At 40.9% G+C, this 20,491-nt stretch overlaps 1 protein-coding gene across 1 annotated transcript; it reads left to right on the top strand.

The window, feature by feature from the left end:
* Positions 1 to 327: 327 nt before the first annotated feature.
* On the top strand, positions 328 to 7,351 carry LOC311257969 (MORN repeat-containing protein 3-like). Its single transcript, XM_084353966.1, has one exon. It carries the CDS (start codon positions 440 to 442, stop codon positions 1,133 to 1,135), a length of 696 nt encoding a protein of 231 aa, XP_084210092.1. The 5' UTR covers positions 328 to 439; the 3' UTR covers positions 1,136 to 7,351.
* The last annotated feature ends 13,140 nt before the right edge of the window (positions 7,352 to 20,491 follow it).

The raw sequence follows: 20,491 nt of genomic DNA, 5'->3' as shown, positions 1-20,491 counted from the left end.
TAAAATACTTAATAACATTCCAAAAGTCATAATATATCATACGGTAAGCTTTATTTTTTGTTTATTTTTAAATCATTATTTTTAAATAATTATTCTTTATTTTGAAAATATAACCAGACATTACATATTATTGCTATAAGTATTGCTAAGTATTGCTGAGTCAAATGATATCATAAATGATGTCATAAATGATGTCATCATGATGTCACTGATCTCTTAGAATGCTGCTGGACATACAGCAACATTTGAAAACATCAAAGCTTTTTGAAGCTTTGATCTTTTAGATTTTTGCTGAATGTCCACCATTAAAAGGATTTAATTATAATAAATCTCTTAGAACGCTGCTGGACATACAGTACTCGGCTTTTCTCGGTTGCGGGCAAGCTAGTAAAGTTTTCAAAGAGGTTTAAACAGGGTTTTCATCAAGCTATCCCCAGCCATGTCATTTATTCAGCCAATGTCAACATTGCTGAATATGAAGTCACAGAAAAGTGGACTGCGGTGCACAGTTTTCTCAGGCAATGGGAATGAGTACACTGGAGAGTGGCAGGACAACAAGAAGCATGGGAATGGAACTCAGGTTTGGAAGAAGTCTGGTGCCATTTATAATGGCGAGTGGAAATTTGGAAAATATGATGGACATGGTACCTACAGCGTGCTACTCCCAGAAACAAAGGAATATGCAAAGAAGTACTGTGGTGGATGGAAAAATGGAAAGAAGCATGGCTATGGGACCTACCTGTACAATAGCTCAGCAGTTTACGAAGGGGAGTGGAGTGAGGACCATCGTAGCGGCTGGGGAAGGATGTATTATGAGAGTGGAGATATCTACGAGGGAGAGTGGATGAAGGATAAGAATCACGGACAGGGCATCATTCGTTTTGCAAATGGAAACTGGTATGAAGGCAACTGGCGAGATGGTGAAAAGAACGGAAATGGGAAGTTCTACTATTCTGACAGAGGCCAGCTTTATGAAGGCTTTTGGGTGGATGGAGTAGCAAAATGTGGGACCCTCTCTGATTTTGGGAGAGATGAAGCACCGGCACCGGCAAAGTATCCAATTCCACAGTTACACCTGGTGGATATGCAGTCGGTTTTAGAAGAAGCCCAGGCGGCCTGCCTTGATCGGTGCTGAAGAACAATAAGATCACCAGCAAGTTTACACTCCACAGACAAAGCATAAAAAAGGACAATAAATGGCATGATGGCACAGCGTTGCTCTGTTGAGTTTCTTGACTCCCTGGTTAGTACGGTTTCCTCCGAGTTGCTTCGGTTCCCCAACATTAGATTTGTAAAAAAAAAAAAACACTAACCAGGCCATTCAGGCAGAGCATCGTGAGCAGCAGCAATGACTAAATTACAATCTGCCTCTTTTTCACCTCCCCTCGCTTCTTTAAAATCTCGAAGCTAGCAGCATTCATCTTGAAGGAAACAAATGGTTTACAAACCATCACAACTTTCATCTCACCTGACTTGTAGTAGGTCAGATGGACTGGAGGGGTAGCTGTGGTCAAGAACTAGACAACTTCTTTCCTTCATGATGAATGCCATCAACGGACCTTTCTCACAGCTTTGCTCTGTGGAGTTTCTTGACTCCCTGGTTAGTACGGTTTCCTCCGAGTTGCTTCGGTTCCCCAACATTACATTTGTAAAAAAAACCAAAACGCTTACCATGCCATTCAGGCAGAGCATCTTGGGCAGCAGCAATGACTAAATGACTATCTCCCTCTTTTTCACCTCCCCTTGCTTCTTTAAAATCTCAAAGCTAGCAGCATTCATCTTGAAGGAAACAAAAGGTTTACAAACCATCACAACTTTCATCTGACCTGACTTGTAGTAGGTCAGATGGAGTGGAGGGGTAGCTGTGGTCAAGAACTAGAGAACTTCTTTCCTTCAATATGAATGCCATTTATGGACCTTCTCACAGTGGCTTTTTTGACATAACCGTTCCCAGACAGCAAAATTGATCTGGCAAACCAGAACAAACTGTCCAAATAATATCATTCCACGTGGTATGTGGGCCAGATGTACGTGTTGCATGTGGCCATGATCTGAGCCGCAACAACGTCATCCATCTAGGTGTGCCGATAAGCCACATCCAAATCGTATCTGACAAGTCATAATGTCCACTGTGATGTTGGGATGGATTAACCTGCCTAGGCAGCAGTCTTTCATCTCGCTGGATGAGCCAAAACTGCCCCGTGTTTACCAAACATGCTCTGGATCCAGAAAAGACGCTGTGCAATCAGCCTCTTTCCCTGCCTGCACAAGAAAGATTGTTCCTCAGAAAACGCCCGCTTTTGCCCGTTTTCTTAATGCCCCTGTCTACTACGCTGTCTTAACAGCCAACGCAGGATGCTGGAACCGCCTTTAATCCACGAAGAGGAAGCAAGCTGGATTAAGGAAGACACGACTAAAAGTAAGCCTTAATTAGTGTCTGGGCAGATACTAGAAGTTATCATTTATTGTATGCTTTTGAACTACATTGTTTGTTTGTGTGTAAACAAACAATGTAGCAATGTACCAAAGTATCCTTACACTTTTGATTACCAGCAGCAGCTTATCAAAACTATATCAGTTACTGCTTTTTACAATGGGAGAAAATGAATATTGAGCAGAATTAAGTTCAACTCATTGCTGATTCGGCCCTCCAACACAGCTTGGGCTTCTCAGGTGGCCCCTTGGAAAAATTAATAGCCCACCCCTGCTCTAAAATATCAATGATAAAAAATTGGGGTGCTGATGCTGAGGTTCACCCAGGGTGTCATGCAAGCTAGGACCACCACTGCCTGAAACACGCACTGTTTATGGCAGAACAGGAAAAGAAAATAGTCTAAATGGGACTCAGGCTGGCAAAACAATATGAAACCAGAGACTGTGAGACTTTTGTGGCGCCCACAGAGACCTGTCTCCACCTCAACATCTCAGATCAAGGCGTTGCGCGTGATAGGTGGACCGTGTTCTGAGCCAACAGAGCGCAGGATTACAGCTTGATGAGGAGAGGTGCTTGGTGCTCACACACAGTCAAAGATGATGGACAGTGTTTCCCAGATGTTGAACTTTTGATATGAATATGCCGACCACATTATCATCACCATCTTGCTGCTGCTTACATACACCCTGACGCAGATTCAAAAGATGCACTACATGTTAATGTATATCTGTATAAACATAACTGTATATATCTTCTGTTTTTGTGTAGCATTTCATTTTACAACCCTGTGTTTGTAATGACAAATAATTTCCTTGTACCTTGTAGGTCTTGTTGTCCCATTAATACTTAGAAACCTTTTTAACCTGCCAAACCAGAAATTAACAGCAGTTGTTTCATTTTTGGTCGAGAAAATCTGATGGTTTTAGAGAATACTAAGTCAAACTAACTGAGTTTGAACATATGTTAACTGTCTCCTGTGTATTTTTCAGATAAAGCTCTGTGATGACGGCAAACTATCTAAATGCTAGACACGCAAACACAACCACATCCATCTGAATAACCCAGTCATGACCTCAGACATTTGTTTGCATGTGTTTCAGAGCCAAAGTGTGTGTGTATGGTGTTGATTCATAGCTGTTCTTAGTATTAAAGCTAGCTGAAGGGCACTGCTAATGGAGCAGGGACAGTGGCAGCCATATTTCTACCACCAGGCTACATTTTCCCCACATCTGCAGCTCAAAGAACCTGTATTCCTGCCCTCAGTAACAGTCCCAGTCATATAAATTGTTTAAGGCATAAGTGCTGGGACCTTTTCAGTGAAGGACCCAAGCTTAAAATTTAAAAGGCAGTTACTCACCCTTGGACCAAGGCTTGTTAAAACATACCAGTGTCCCTGTCATATGGGGACCCAACAAAAGGAACAACAGGGCCATTTTGAGTTCTTATCCCAGGAACAAATTATAGTTGCAGTTATAGTTGTGCTATTATTGCTGCTGCTCCTGCGGCTATTTCTGATACTGCACCAAGGTCTAGTGTGGTCACCACAGCTAAAAAACTATAACATTTTCGTTCAAACATAAGTTCCTATTACCTATAGGCTGATTATCGCTGAAGGCTGGTTGAGGATGGGCGGAGCAGTGCTATGAAATGAATGAAGTCACCAAACCCCATAAACTCATAAAAATGATAATGTCGTAAGCTCTTCTGCTCTAACTGGGCCCAGTTTGTACCTTCATACATGCACACTCCTGAGCCCAGGTCTGGTTTGTGGGGGATACCACTAAGTACAGCTTAGCATCAAGCATATTGACATTAAGAACAGCTTACGTGCATGCCGCCTCCATTATTGTGTATGTGGTGTGTTGTGACACCAGGCTGATCAGTGCAGCCAATTGCTGTTGACCACATGCTGTAATGAAAGATGGATGAGAAAACAATAATTACTTGGGTTTCTGATTTCCAGGAATGTAGCCTAACAAACTGACCTCATATCAAGGTCTGACAAAAAAGAGCTTTGCTTGGCAAAATGCACAGGACGAAAAATAAGATGACCATATAGGTTGACGATGCAAGCAGCTTATTACAACCCATATTTACTAGGGTGGGGATGATATACTTATCTCCCGATTCAATTCTATCACGATACTTTGTACATTTACTTTGCAATCTATTGCAATTTGTGCTTACTGTTTTAGCACTAGATCATGGGAAATAATTGCATCATAAGCTTCTGGACCAAATATATCATGAGTCATAACTCCAATAACAATGCACATCACACGTCAATCAAGCTTTACTTTTATTTCAGCACCATCATTTCTATACTGCATGTTAAAGCAGTAGCTAAAATAAACTTTTAAACTATTCCTGCTCATCAAAAAAGCATATGAAATACTGTATATGGCTGCAAGTATGAGCACGCTTAGTTTCATGTTAAGCATGCGAAGTAAAATGGATGGATCCTAGAGATAGTGTTATTGTGGTCGTGATGCTAATTTCCAACAGCACGTTTATGGTAATTGCTGTCATGTGTTTTTGAGCTAACAGACTAAGCGTTTGTTATATCAAATAGATTCAGGAATCATCAGAATTATGATATGAATTATGAATTACGATACGTAGGTGAATTGATTTTTTATCCCCCACCCCTAATATTTACATTTATTGTTCGGCAGCCATACTAATTATTAGGGCAGTAAAAGAGGAAGTCAGGTGACGAACGAGCAAGTGCATATAGGGAGGAGTTTGGGGCGGACGGGTGGACAGGACTGTCAGGTGACCACTGTTCACCTCCAGTGTGAAACCAAAAGCCAAAGCTGTTTTTCAAAAACTCACCTTGTCAGGGTGTCAAGGGCTCATTGTCCTGCTTTTTGGGTGACTGCCATCCGGGAGTGCCGTTGCCATGGGGTGTACCTGGTCCATAATGGTTGGGTGGTGTGTGTCAAATGGCATCCAGATGAATGCCAGGACCCAATGATTCCCAGCAGAACATTGCATTGTAACAAGATAGTTTTAATGTTGTGGCTGATCGGTGTAAGCTCCATACTTATTTTACCCCAAACTACAATGTTTTCCTACTCCCAACAAAGTATTTTTTTGCCTAAACCACACCAAACTGCAAGCATACGAAGAAGGTCCTGTGCGCCTGTCGCTGGTAGGCTGCAACTGTTATGTTGTTTTTCGAATGGTGATAGATGTCGTTTTGGGAATAGCTTTAGTATGAGAATATGTTGGAAACATCAGTATGCAGATTAACTTTGTCACAAAAAAAACCATGGCAATCCACTGTGAGCTAGATAACAATTGTACAGCAGTTTAGTGCAGCCCAAATATTGCGCAGAAAACCCCTGTATTTCCCTTGCAATGTGAATAAGCCATTTCTTCTGCTTAGTTTGAATGTGAGCACAACTTCAATTGAATTGCATGAGTTCACTGTACTCTTATTACAGATAAATGCTTGATCACAGTGTCATCAAAATTGGTGAAAATTCATTCCAATGGAATAACTGCAATGAGTGGATTCACTGGCAGAGGTAGAAGTAAATCTGTGTACATTTATAAAGAACAGAGAGCTGGAGAGTTAATGCTGCTTGTTAGCTGTTAATGTAATTGTTTGCACACAGTTATGGGACAAGAAAGGATGGTGAAATTAGTTTCGCAACTAATTTACTGTAGTGATTATTGTCATAACCGATGTATCTGCGTATTATTTTCATTGCACTGCCTCTGCTTCTCTTTTTATTTCAACTTTAATATATTTTGGATAAACCTCAGACACTTAAATGCACACATGCCCCACAATCTCTGTCCACTGCGTGTGGGTTGGTGTGTTAGAGAAAGAGCAGATGTGTTAGCGCATGATATGAGATTTATGAAGCAAAGGCGGCTATATTTATTGTTCAATATTGTTGAGCAATAACAGTCCCGTTCAAAATGAAAGAACTGTCTAACAGGTAGACAGCGGGAGAGAGCGGTTTAGAGAGTGTTTATGGGGCAAATAGAGATAGGAGAGGGTAGAGACAGCAAAAAAAAGAGAGGAAAAGGTCCAAGAAAAAGAAGAGAGGATGAAAGGTGTGAGAAAGATGGAGAGCTGACCCTCAGGTTTCCCCACAGAGAGACAGACAGCAAGTGATGGAGAACAAAAGGCAGATTATGAGAACGAGAGAGAGGGAGAGACAAAAGAGATTGTTGTGAGCGATATCGAAACACTCCTCCCAACCACGCACGCACGCACACACACACACACACACACACACACACACACACACTCAGCAAAGAGTGATGATGATAACGCCTATATTTCTTCTCTGCTATTGCAGGTCTTAACTTTAATATGAAGCGAGTGAGTATCTGGAGGTGAGCCGTTTCTTTTCCAATCTTCTCCTCCTCCCCCGTTATTGTTTTCCCTCTCGACCAGTCAGCTTGAATGGAACAAATGCTTCTGAGGTCAGTTGTCTTCAAAGATAATGTTTCTCCAGCTATACCTGTACAATTCCTCTCCCATCTGTCTCGTGCACTGTTAGAGCTGTTGCTTTTTTCCTGTCTGGATCTTACACACATTATTAGGAGAGAGCTTTTGTGGATTTACAGTGTTTATTCACAGGATCATACTGATTTCATGCCTGCTTTGGGCCAATTTCTTCTCATTAGTGCAACCTTTTTTCCACATAATTCCCCAGTTGGTAAGATTTTAAAATATGCACCTGATCATTGTTTGTTTGAGTTAGAAAAAAAGAGGTTTAAGCTTTGCAATTCTCTGCAGGAGTCATGCCTGTGGTGAGAGTCAAAGATATTCCAGTTTAGTGTTCAAATATTTATTTTTCAATGATAAGTGGCCATTTTGTTAAACAACAACACAACCAAATCCATCCTCAACTATGTTGAAGGATGAATAAAAAACTGTTATTTTGCACAATTCTTCTGCTTTCAAAGCACTAATTTTTTGTTGCCACAAACACTGCTGGAAATTGTTCTGAGGTCTCCTTAAAAACATCCAGCGGTTTCACGCTTAAAAGTGTTAAAACGCTGTGGTCCCTTGTCAAAACTATACAGTAGTTTCATGCTTCCAAATGTTGAAACACTGCGGCCACCTTGAAAATATCCAGCGGTGTCACATTTACAAATGTTAAACTCCCGTGGTCAAAAATATCCTGTGGTTTCATGCTTGTTAAAATTATAAAACGGTGTCACCCTTACAAATATTGAAACACTGTATCCAAAATATCCAGTAGATTCACACTTACAAATGCCGTAGTCCTTTTTTGTCAAAAATATCCGATGGTTTCACACCTACAGTTGTTAAAACTTCAACATCTCTTGTTGAAACTTACACATGGTGTCACGCTTACAAATATTGAAACACTGTGGTCCACTGACATACCTGAAATGTTCCTATGTCAAAACTATCCAGTGGTGTCACGCTTACACGCTGGCAGCCTTGTAGCCTGGAACTCCACCCCAGTCCCCTCCACCTCCCGACATGAACGTCAGGTAATAAACATGAAATGTGACGTTGATATTACACGTTTTGTAGACATGTCAATATGGCATGTAGCCAGTGACACAAACACATTTGAACATATCTGTGGTTTGCAGAAGCGTCCTAACATTTAATCCACATCCTTCTGCTGTGTTCCTCCAAAACTTTTTTTCTCTCCCCACAAAAGCTCAGTAGTCAGCTCTCAACTTCGCCCAGTCAAATATTTGTGCAGGGGATGTGATCGTCTGAAGCTATGAGAACCAATTTTTCCCCTTCATCCCTCAGCCTCATTTTATTTACGTGCCCTTGCTCCATTTCTTCTCCCCTCTCAGTCTTTACCCTCCGCCTCTCGTTCTCATGCATTGCTTCCTTCCCTCGCTCGCACTGACTCGTCTGTGTTGGCTCAATTTAAAACAAGCTGATTAGATCACAGGTTATGATACTGATGGACCGCTGACCTCTCATGCACCGACTGCGGTTCTCGGAAGCACACACACATGCCTACACAAACGACAAACACACTTCCGCCTGTTTAAAAGGTGAAAGTGGATTGATTTCCAACTTTGGACATTTCTCTCCTTTGATATTTCTGCCTGGTGCATCGTTATAACGCCAGCGTGTGTTGTTTGATCTTTGTGCAACTTATTTATGCCAGCAAAAAGAAAGCTTTAGAGTTCGGAGACATGGGAGAGATGGCAAACACTTCAAGAGGAGGAGGGAAAAGGTCGAGTACCAGACAAGACGGATGAATGGAGACGAGAGACAGAGAGAAAAAAACAAAATTGAGAGAGCGACAGAGAGCGAGCGTCACAGAGAATCCTCTGGGGCAGATGTGGAGATGAGATTCATATGCCACAGGGGGTCGAAATTAAAGTTTCACAGAACTTAAAGTAAAGCCTATTTATGGGAGCAATTTTCATATTCATGCAATATTACACACCCCGAACGCTCACAAACACACAGTCACACACGCACGCACACGCCCTCACGTACACAAGCGTTTCTGCTGCTGATAAGAGGCTATACACTCACCACAGAAACACATTCGCTGAGGACAATTCAGCCGGCACATTGCATAAATTATCGAGTGGAATCTCAAAAATAGCAAAGATAGAAAATATAAACACTAGGAGAGGCCAATTTAACGGTTGAAATGTACTTCTTATTCATTGAGATTCCATATTAGCAACGGCAGTGCATGTGTGACTCACCCTTATGCAACCGGACTAATGAAGGCAGAGTCAACCGAGTGTACAACTTGCCTGAAAGTCTGACATCATAAGTGGAAGTAGCACCAAAACTTTTTCTCTCTCTTTTTCCTTATTTCTCTCGGTCTCTCGTTCGTTCTTTCTTTCTTTCTTTCTTTCTTTCTTTCTTTCCGTCCTCGCTGCAGCAGCAGCACATACAGCCAGGTCATTAGAGCTGCAGCACGTCGCATTTTCAGACTAATGAAGCTTTGGTGAGAGTTTGACGAGGACGAGCTTTTCCCTCTCACTTTTCTTTCTTTCTCTCTTCCCTACCTACCCTTTTTTGTGACATGTGCCTCTGATGAGTCTCCTTCTACATCAAGTGCTTAATTGATTGCCACTTCCCCAAAGTCTCTGTCTCTCTCTTCCGCCTGTGTGTGTGTGATTACCTGAGTGAGACAGGTGTGCTAGAGACAGAGCAGAGCAGAATCCATCAGCCTTATTATCCAGTTATCTGTTGATTTTGACCGTGAAGTCAGTTCTGATCTCCGCTGCATACATTAGAGTTCGCCTGCTCTGTCCTCCAGATGTCTCCCTGGTCTCAGCTCCATCTCGTCTGCCCCATTCTTGCTCTGGACTTGAGCTCTGCCCTCACAGACCCATCCAACCTCCTCAAGGACCACAGATGACAATGTTGGTCATTCCCCGACTTCACATCTAGCACCATCCATTCAACGTTTTCACTTATCCAGGGAAAATATCTTCATATCTACTGGCTGGAAAATGTGGATATGGTACCCAGATAAATTATCCTGATAATTCGTGGTCCTCTGACTTTTCATTTAATCGACGTTCCCAGCGAGAAGATTTTTTTTCTACAACTGTGTTTTAGGTTTTCATGATATTTGGCACATTCATGTTCCCCACAGGAATAAATGGAATGCACTAGTTGGGCCGAGGCATATGGCAGAGTTTACATGTTTTGAGCAGGATTGATTGGAATAACAAGTCATATATGAGATCATGATCTAATTAAGAACAATATATGGTCAGGGAGTGCTGCCTTGACAAATCTAATCCACCATTCTATATAACATGTACAGTATGTGCTGTAGTATTTGCTATTTGTGACGCCATGCACATCATGTATACGGCGTGTTTTGTCTTTGCCCAACCACCAGAGAACAGAACAGTGGGAAGAGGGAAAAAGTAAAAGCAGCCCCATATTCAGGCCTAATAATGCGTTTAATGTCAGAGAAAACATCAGCACTTATATATCATGGTGATCCTGACTGAGACGATCAAAGCATGAGAGGCTGAGCTGTGTGTAATCCCCTGCTGATGTCTTTATTAGACCATAAACCACCGTGTTGGTTCGCAGAAGGATCTTCGTCCTGTTTGACCTGATGAAGATCTCTCTGTGGATCAAATGTTGTTTTATGGTCCAATAAAGGTGTCAATGGAGCATTATACAGTGTGCAGGCTCACATCTTTGTGATCCTCTGTACTGCCTCAGTCACGTCCTGTTCTTCTCAGCGGTCACGTGACACTGCTAAACTATTTCTGCATGTGTTTTTTGTGATGTGTTAATTGCTGTAATCAAACAGGCCCCTCGGCAAAGAGACTGACAGTCTCTGTCGCTCTCCGCGCTGCATTTCTCAGCAGACTGTGTGTGATGGAAAATTCTGTATAACACAAAACAGGAAGAACACTTTTTTTTAACTACAGACAGCCAAAGGTTTCACACCTTCTGCCAGTGATTGATGATGGAATTAGAAAATATTAAAAACTACAGTACCAAGAAAAAAAACATCACTTTCACTTTTAAAATGAGGAAATAAATGATTAATGTGGTCGCAGCATTACAATATCACTGGGATTACCGAGATAGATGCCACCAATCATCTTCACCATGCCTTCGTATTTGTTTACAGTAACTTCACTGTACATTTACATTTATCCTGCGACTTTCAAAGCACCGTACATTTATTACTCAGTGTGCTGAATGCAGTCTATTTTACATCCTTCCTTGTGCCTCCTTCCACTGCAACTCTTCACTCACCCATCAACCCTGCCTCCTAAAAATGTGTTTATGCTTTCTGCTTATTTGCTAATTATATTAATTATTATTATCTAATTATAACCAGCTGATATGTTTTTAAAGGAGGACATGTTTTTTATATTTTGGCACAGTTGCAAAATATTGACATTGAATGTATCTGCTAATGCTTTTTTGACAGTGTTGGGTTAAATGAGACATTGGACTTAAGTCCATATTTGTAATGTGTGGTTTTATGTCTAAGCCACTAATTCCCTTCTGGCACAACCCCTTCCCCTCCCTTTGTTATTAGGTATATTCACGATCTCCTTATTGTTTTGTAATCTACCATGAATTTTGTATAGCAACCTCCTACTTTGACCTCTGTTATGTACATATGATATCCTGTGGAATTGTAGGCATTCTGTATCTAGTCGTCCTAGTGTTGTAGATGGATCAGCCAGAATATGTATTCTGATCTATAGAGATTTTTTCCCCCACCTCTGTACAGTGGATCTGTGGTGGCTATTTCCTATTATTGCTGACATCTTTAAAAGGTGCGTGTAGTTTTTTGGAAGGAATTTGAATCAGAAGAGAAAAATCTTCATTGCTTAAGCTTGGAAATCAGTCAAAGTAAGCAATCAAACTGAAATTGCGTTGTCCTTTCAGGTCACTTTGTTTATTCAGTTTATTCAGTCATGAAGATAAAGACATACTGTTTTACTTTATTTATATGTGGCGGACCCTGCCACCTTTCTAGATTCAAACAGTGTTCTGGGACCTTATTTTCCTCTGAGAACAGCTTGTTTATTATGAATTCATGAATATTCCCGAATTTGCATTATTACCGTCTCAATATTGTTAATATTACTTTTCTGAGTTACATTTCCAAAATTACATAGAGTACCTTTAAGTATATGTATGGGGGAATGTAACCTTGCTGGATTCTACACTAATCAGCCAAAGAAACACCTGTTGGCATTCAAGCACAGGGTGAATCCGATGAAGCAACATGTGAATGCGTAGTTTGCTCCTCGTTGTTTTTTAATGTGATTGTCATAAAATAGTGTCTATTGTATCCTGGTGTGTGCTGGAATAACGTTCTTGTTTTTTTGTTGTTTTTTTTGTTTTTTATACCACTGTACATGGGAGAGAAGCACAGCTGTGCACAGGTTATCTTTATTTTTATGATTTTTTGAATTTGAAGGTGCTTGAAATTCCACAATCATTAGTGGTGAGTTGATAAAAGTGTCAGTTGTAGTATAATGTTACTGTTAAATCTTGTTGAGATGCGAGAAAACCTAATTATTTGAACATTTAGTTCTTTTGGTAAAAACAAAGTACTGACTTTAGTGTTTTGGTCCGTTACATCTCAAGCTGGCTCCTAGCAGACAGAGTTACTGCGTCTTCACAGTAGTGGCTTGGTCATTAGAATTCAGTGTTGCGTAAGGACAGTTCAGCAGGAGAGATGTTTGACCTCACCCTGCACCCGTAAGGAAATCAAAACCACTTAATGCTCAGTAGTGTCAATATTGCCCTCAAATTCTCTGAGGGCAGATTCAAAATGATGCTCCATGTTGCACCGACTGTGAAAGTTATTGTGATGTGAAAATGAAACGAATTCAGACCTTAAAATCTAGATTAGTGAGTCATTACGCTCCTACTGTTGGCTGAAAACTAGTGATGCCGCACTGAAGTGAATTACCCCCTTAAATGCTGCTGCCTTTTAGTGACGCTGGAGTTGCTGCATCATCACACTTGGATCATCAAACTGGCTTATTCCCTCTAAGTAAAGAGATTTTTTTTGAGGAAGTATTTTCCATTTAATGGGCCCTTTTTCCTGCCTGTTTATTTTTTAAGCGAGGCTCTATCTGCACATTAAAGTTTATGGAAACAGCACATCCAAATAAGATTCCACTCGACACATTTGTCTAAGGGCTTAATGTCATGGTGCTGAATCCAACACGCATAAACACGCAAACACACAGCACAGTTATCAGGCAATGTGAGTTAATTATGGCCCAAGTGTCAACAACTGAAGGGCTTAACGGAGCCAATCCTTTAAAGTCACAGTCTGCACGTTGACTTAAATTCATGCAAATGTGGAAAAAAGACTTGTTTCCTAAATAGTTTAACTGGCATATGAAATTCCCCAGCCTTTGGAAGCACCATAAATTGATTAGTTGTCAGCTGAATGCCACGTGCATCATGCTTTAAGTTTAAGCGCTGGTGTAGTTTCTTTCTGACTGATGAATTGGTGCGTTAACATTAAGTCAATTAGAACAAGTTTAATCCTAAAGCTTGGCTGTCTCAGCGAAACTGCTTGGAGTGAGTGTGGCCAAGCAGAAAATCTCTGCACATTCAGAGGAGCTTCAACACAGGCTGCTCGACCTTCTTTTCATGATGCCTTCCATCGTTGTGATATTAGCGTAGGGATATTAGGTGCTGTAGGGATCAGAGTTTCAACTTTAGACCGCTGGACACTCATCGAGGGAAGGGTTCTGAGACGGTTTGATACAAGACTGTTTACGACCAACCTGTTGCCGCTTTAGACGCAGGCAACTGTGTTTTCACTTCAACTCATCCATATTTGTGCAATTTAAATAATAACACAAACAATAGATTGATTCCTTTTTTTATTATAAGTAGGGCATTAGACATACAAACAAGAAATACAATAACCAAATACCCCCTCGGAGTGTAGATAAGGCACTGACAGCTGTTTGGCGACCTCTGACCTCAGTTTTCAAACGGGTCTCCAATAGTCTATACACAGTCCATCAGAAAGACAGTCTCAGCATGGCTTCCAATCACCAGGTGCCGTCTTACTCACACTTACTCCAGGCAATTACACATCAGTATGTCTGACCGCTGTCTTGCTCAACACATGTCACCAATACCAACAGTGTCACCGCCCTGGCACAGAAAAAGTACTAAAAAAGATGAAAATAAATCTGGTTATATTGACAACTGCAGTTATGTGAAAAGGGAGTTTTTCATCACTTGCCCCATTCACAAGATAACGTGGCATCTCTGTGTGAAAAGGGCTACTGATGCGACAGCCCCGTGTCACTCATGCAGCCATTAAACAATTTCACGCTACACATTTTTGAATAAAGCAAAACAACGATTATCTTGTATCTGCTGTGATGGAATGCACAAGCATGCTTATTAACACTGCATGCTAATCCATCCCGTAATTAAAACTTAACCTTGCTGTAAATGTGACAGCGATGCATTGTCTACTCGCCACCCCCACCGATAAGGCTGATTAGAGCCCATTTTCCAATCTGAATATATTGACTGGGTCAATGTTTAAGGCACAAGTGATTAAATACAGCTCTGTGATCTTTAAACACACACACACACACACACACACACACACACACACACACACACACACACACACACACAGAGCAACACCTGATAGATAGATACATACGGTAGACAGATAGATATCCCCTCACATATACACACACACTTGTCTTTGTGTCATTTGTCTTTGTATTAATGAAGCAAGTAGCATTGCTCAGGATGTTTTCATATGCAAATCCTGCTGAGTATTAAGAGTCCCAATAAAGTTCCCATCTGTTCCCGCCTAGATCTGGATGGGTTTATTTATTACAGAGTGCATGTGTGAGTGTGTACTGAACGACTTTATACCTCTGTCTCTGTTAACAGGTGTTTTGCTAACAACCTACACTATCAAACACAGTTATGAGCTGTTAGCGGTGTCAGTAATCACATATACACACACACACATACAACAAATCACACCCAGAGTTAGAATTAAACAGCTAGGTAATTACGTACAAGCTTACACACACGCACACACACACACACACACACACCAGGGAGGTTTTGTTTTTTGGCTCCAGAGGAATTAAATGGTCGAATGATTGAAATTCAAATGTTTGGGGATGAATTTTGCTGTGCTGTGTTTGAGCGTTGCATGTACCTTGCAATGCCGGGCACACACACACACACACACACACACACACACACACACACACACACACACAGGTGATTTTATCCTTCAAACAAAAGTAACCGTAGAGTATGATTGTCCTCTAGATAATGAGTCAGAAAGATTAGCATTACAATCCTCAACTCACTTTCCGCTCACTCAAACAGTTTGAACATCCCTTAATGAGAGGGGACCAAAAAGAAAGAGAAAAGAAGTTAACGAACAGAAGAGAGGGAGACAGTGAGAGGGGTAATTAGCCACCTGCAAGTACAAACACACACACACACACACACACACACACACACACACACACACACACACACACACACACACACACACACACAGGCACCTGTGCAATCACTGAAGTCAAGAGTCATTCCTGAATATGTTTTCATTCTAATTACTACTTAATGAGCGCATCATCATCATTTCCTGCACGCTACAGGTCTCTCTGAGGTAAATGTTTGAATTCTGAACATTTCATTGACGAGGAAACTCTTATGGTGATATACAGTATGTACTCTCAGTAAACTGAGCCAAACTTTGGGGTTTTAGTTTTAAAAGGGCACTGTGTAGTTTTGGAGAAGAAAATTCAAACTTTTTTCCATAACTGAATAAACAAGCTGTTCTCAGAGGAAAATAACGTCCCCAGAACACTGTTTGAATCTAGAAAGGGGGCAGGGTCTGCCACATATAAACAAAGTAAAACAGTATGAAATTGTGATGCCCTTTAACGTCAGTTCTTTATTCAGTTTATTCTATAAGATCTTTTCTGCAGACGAACGTGATAGCCCAGCCTCACATACAGATTCATGTTCCAGAGGTGAACAATGACAAGAAAAACTGTGAGCGCTGAATGATCACTGTCAACACGCTCTGTAATTCACTTGCAATAAATGAAGGCCATTGCAGAAAATGTCCCCTTTTTCCTGTTTTGCAGGCTTTGCAAAAGTAGAATGAGGTGTGTAAAATGCCCACTGTCATCATGTAAAGTGTATGAGTGCTGGTGGTCATAAAAGGGATATCGACTCGAGGGGACCCTAGTTGTTGCCATAAATATGACTACATATAATATAATGCAGATGCCACCGATCTTGAGCCTGTAATCTCAGAGTAATCATTTCTGTCAGATATGTGCAGGGTCAGCAACGGGACCGAACCATGGATGTTTTAAGAGAACTGGATACCATGTTTGAAGATGACTTCCATCCTCAGCAGTCACATTCACCACCTGCATTTTTCAGGCTTCAGTAGAATTCTTTGACAGACAATGTATCCAGACTCTGATAAAATGTTAATACCAGGCGCATTCTCACTCCCAAAGCATCAAATACAGCAGCCCGGAAAGTGGCCCTACACTTTGTACCGCTCTAGTGTCATTTAGTCTGAACGCTGTATATTACATATCATTGCTAATCACAGAGCGCTTCATCTTCATAACTGATGCTAGAGGGGTAGGTAGAGCGACATAGTTTGATGTTTGAGGTCATTGACCAAGCTGCTGTATTTTCAAATTTTTTTCGGCCTTTTAATGGCTTTATTTGAAAGCTAGGGCAGGTCAGGAGTGACAGGAAATTGAAAGAGAATGAGAGGGGATTACCTGCAGGAAAAGGGTAACAAGCTGGAATTGAACGTGGGCCGCAGCAGCAAGGACACAGCTTGTACACATGGGACGCACAGTCTACTAACTGAGCTACTGGAGCGCCCCCTAGTGGACATGTTTGATGAGTTGGGAGGAGAAAGTGTTGGCTTTACATGGTTGTATAAATCAAAATATGTTTTTTATGAGAGGTACAAAAAACACAACTCACACATAAAAAGTAGCTATCATTTAACACACATATGCAAACAGAGACATATGCACAAACATATACTCTTATCTCATCCCGTTGTTTGACAACGCTTCCAGCACCCACCATATGTACACACACACACACACACACACACACACACACACACACACACACACAAGCAAGCAGCTGTTTTCAATGAAGAAGCTCGAAAAAATTACTGTACACTACATTCCTGCCAGTTAGCGACGAGCTTGTTGTGGAGCATTTAGCAGCTAAAGAGCCAGACACTTCCCTCAGGAGTTGGTAGCGACCAAAAACAGAGATAAAAGTAATATCTGACTTACATTTATCTATCAGGTGGTCAGAAATATGACTCCAAATTTGTGGTGAGTTGGCTGACTATACTTTATGCTAGCATTGGTTGTCATTGAATAGTCAACGGTTATCTAGTCACAACATACGAGAAGGGAAAATGAAAAAGGCCCCAACACAGTAACAGTCATCACACTGTTGGCATTTTGAACAGCAAAAACTTTTTCAGGCTAACAAAAGTATTAGAGAGGGATGACTCTATTGCTAGCAAACCATATAAGGCTGTGTGTATTCAGACACAAAGTTTCATGCATGTTTACTGAGACAGCAAAACATGAGAATCCAGCTAGCAGCATTGATCCTGTCCTACCTCCAGGAAGGTTATACAGACATTCAATGTTTCTAGGAGGTTATTGTTGCAATGGCGTACACTGCCTCAAACTATTGATGCATTCTCAGAGGTACGTCACATACATATTCATACTGTCCCATCAGGGACAGGCAGTGGACAAAGCAACATCGCGACAAAATGCAGCTTCAAATTCAAATCTGAATCAAAACAGCTTGATCCAAAGCTAAAAATTGTGTATTTCCACATCTAAAAGTATTTGTACTTTTCTTTTTTTCCTTTGTTTCCGCATCATGGTGGATACATTATGCACTCAAGCACTTAAAAGTTTCATCTCCATGGTAAGAAAGAGTAGAGTCGAGCGGGGGAGTTACAGAGTTTTGTTCTGTTCTAATTGTGCTATGTTTAAAATTGTCACCAGACCACAGTAGTGAGCCTCTTGCGACCTAAACAATGCTTTTGTTGTCTCTTCAGAGAAGTATTCTGTAAATAGATGTGATATAAATGAAATTATAAAAGCCACTGTGTGAGATTAAAAACAAGCAGAGCACAAGAGGGGGGACGGCCTCGCCATTGGAGACTGTTCAGGCAATCTGACTCAAGACTTCTTCACATTCAATTAAAGATAAAGAAGAGTCATATATAATTTATATCAGCTCAGAGAATTTAGCTCATGCTGGACCCCTTGGATATAACTGTTATATCTTTAAAATGTGTACAAAATATTAAAGATATGAAGAAAACAGAAAGATGTGAATCCCATACAAGACTAGCACGTCTATTGTCACCAGTCCCTGAAGATCTGCTCTGTAAATAGACGACTTCCTGAAAACAGTTGTTCCGCGGTGTGACGCACAGACATGCAGTTGGAAATTGGATAAATAATTGCGTCTCTCATAAATTAAAGATGATGGAGAACAAAGGCTGTGTACTGCCATGAGAGTTTCCAGAGCCGCACTCAAAAGAGTAAATGACGAATAAAATAAAATTATGCCATCATTGATAATTACTGCTCTCGGTTTCTTATGACTCTAAGTCAGATGAGAGCACGCCATTATATATTTAGACCTGTGAGGGTATCCTGCATACATTAGACTCAGAGTCCCTCAAAGGATAATTCAATAAACTAAAAAATGCTAAAACATGTATTCATATTCAGATCCATTCCCTAATTAAACATTTACACACTGATTGCTTTTGTCTCCTTGAAGACACTCACCTGAAAAGAAGTGACGGATCGACTTAAAAAGGGGAAAATAAAGTACTTCCAGCAATGTGACTAATGGGCAGTGACACAACAAGTGTGGCAGTGAAACATAAGGTTAATTAACTAATATTATCAAAGGAAGAAAAGGGCAATGTGATGTGAATATGACTTAAGTTTTACATAAATGAGGGGCCATTTTAATCACTGATAAAAGGTGCAGAGTAAATGATGTTTTAATTTGATGATCTGTAGGTTCAGATTCTTTTCTGATGGGATATAAGTGTTGGGGCCTTACATGAACAGAGTAAAATATGTTTGAAAAGGCTCCACTGGTAAGTGACCGAGTTCATTTTGGCTCAAGGATAAAAGCTTTCCAAAACAAGAGCACTGATCAGAGATTTCCCTCTACCGGGCTCTCAGCGGGAATAACATGGGTCACAAACCTGCACTCTATCCATAAGATGTCTTCTTCTTTAAAGTGAAAGTTCCTTAGAAGAGTTAAGACATGTAATTGTCAGTTATAGGACTTTTTCACGACAGGAACATAATGACACTGACTTACTTTTGAACAGTGACCTCGCTGATTTAAGCAGAGAAAGTGGGACTGGACACAGGTTGCCTGGAGACCTGGTCAGTGGGATGGGAGCTGGTCCGGTCTTGTAGTCTTTGCTTCATTTTTTTCAACCTCCTCCTGGGGCTCTAATTAATAATGTATAGTGAGATACTTACATTTCAAGTTCAAAGTATGTGTAAACATGAAACAAAATCAGTATTAAGGCCATAGTTTCCGTTGTTGGTTGTCCCACAACTGAACTGCTCTAGTGAACATAACTTAATGATATTGTTCGTTTTGGTCCAGGTACTGTAGTTGTTTGCAGTTTCACAAGGACTCCCAGTATGTCCCAGTAAGTTTACTGGACATCATATTTTACATATTATTGCTAACTTGACTGTGAAGGCACAATTTACATCCAATGCTAACCTTACATGCCAATGCAGGAAAACGCGTGCCCTTTAATTTCCAAAACAGAAAGTAATCGGTGCACTCATCCAACCTTCATGCAGGAGACCAGAGTTTTTGTAATGCTACAGACCACAGAGTATAGCTTTTGCACAACTTAAGATCAACAGGTGCATAGGAGTAGACCGAGGCTGACAAAATCAGGAAAAAGACTCCCACACACTGTCCAGTTTATTGACAATGTTTTGGTTCTTAGACCTTCATCAGGTTATCTTACAAGACAATGGGGGAAGACAGAGCAAGGATTTTACTCAGTGATACTTTCAAATACCTCGGGTGGTTAAAATTATTGTTAAATTGCCTTACTCTCGTGTGTTTTGCTACACTTTATCTTTTCCTTACTAGCTACTTTAACAACATTTTAAACTGCAGAAATCAAACAGGGTCAAAACCCCTCAAAACAGATACTGGCCCTCCTGTCCTGCCCTCTTAGATAAAGCTGACCTGGTGGTTGTTCCTTCAGAGCATACCAAGAGCCATTCTAATGAGGAGGCAAGCACGTCCTGCTCTCAGGTTAGAAGGCCTGGAGAAGAGGTCAGGCAAGGCTAAAGATCAGCCACTGTCGTTTCTCACTGTTTCTGAATTGCTCTGCCTTTCCCTCTTCTCTGCTCATCTCCCTCTTCTACTCTGACCCCTGCCTCCCTATTTATTCTCTCCCTCCTCTCCTCCCTCCTCTCCCTCTGACAGTCAGTGAGGTGTGCAAA

The sequence above is a fragment of the Pagrus pagrus genome (assembly GCF_965226575.1).
Source record: "Pagrus pagrus genome assembly, chromosome: 5".
NCBI lineage: Eukaryota > Metazoa > Chordata > Actinopteri > Spariformes > Sparidae > Pagrus > Pagrus pagrus.
Note: the sequence above shows the minus strand (reverse complement) of the source record. Positions and strands in the feature narration are given on the sequence as shown.

Bases quoted from the DNA above. Each gene is read 5' to 3' on its own strand.
- LOC311257969 (XM_084353966.1), top strand. From the start codon at position 440: ATGTCATTTATTCAGCCAATGTCAACATTGCTGAATATGAAGTCACAG.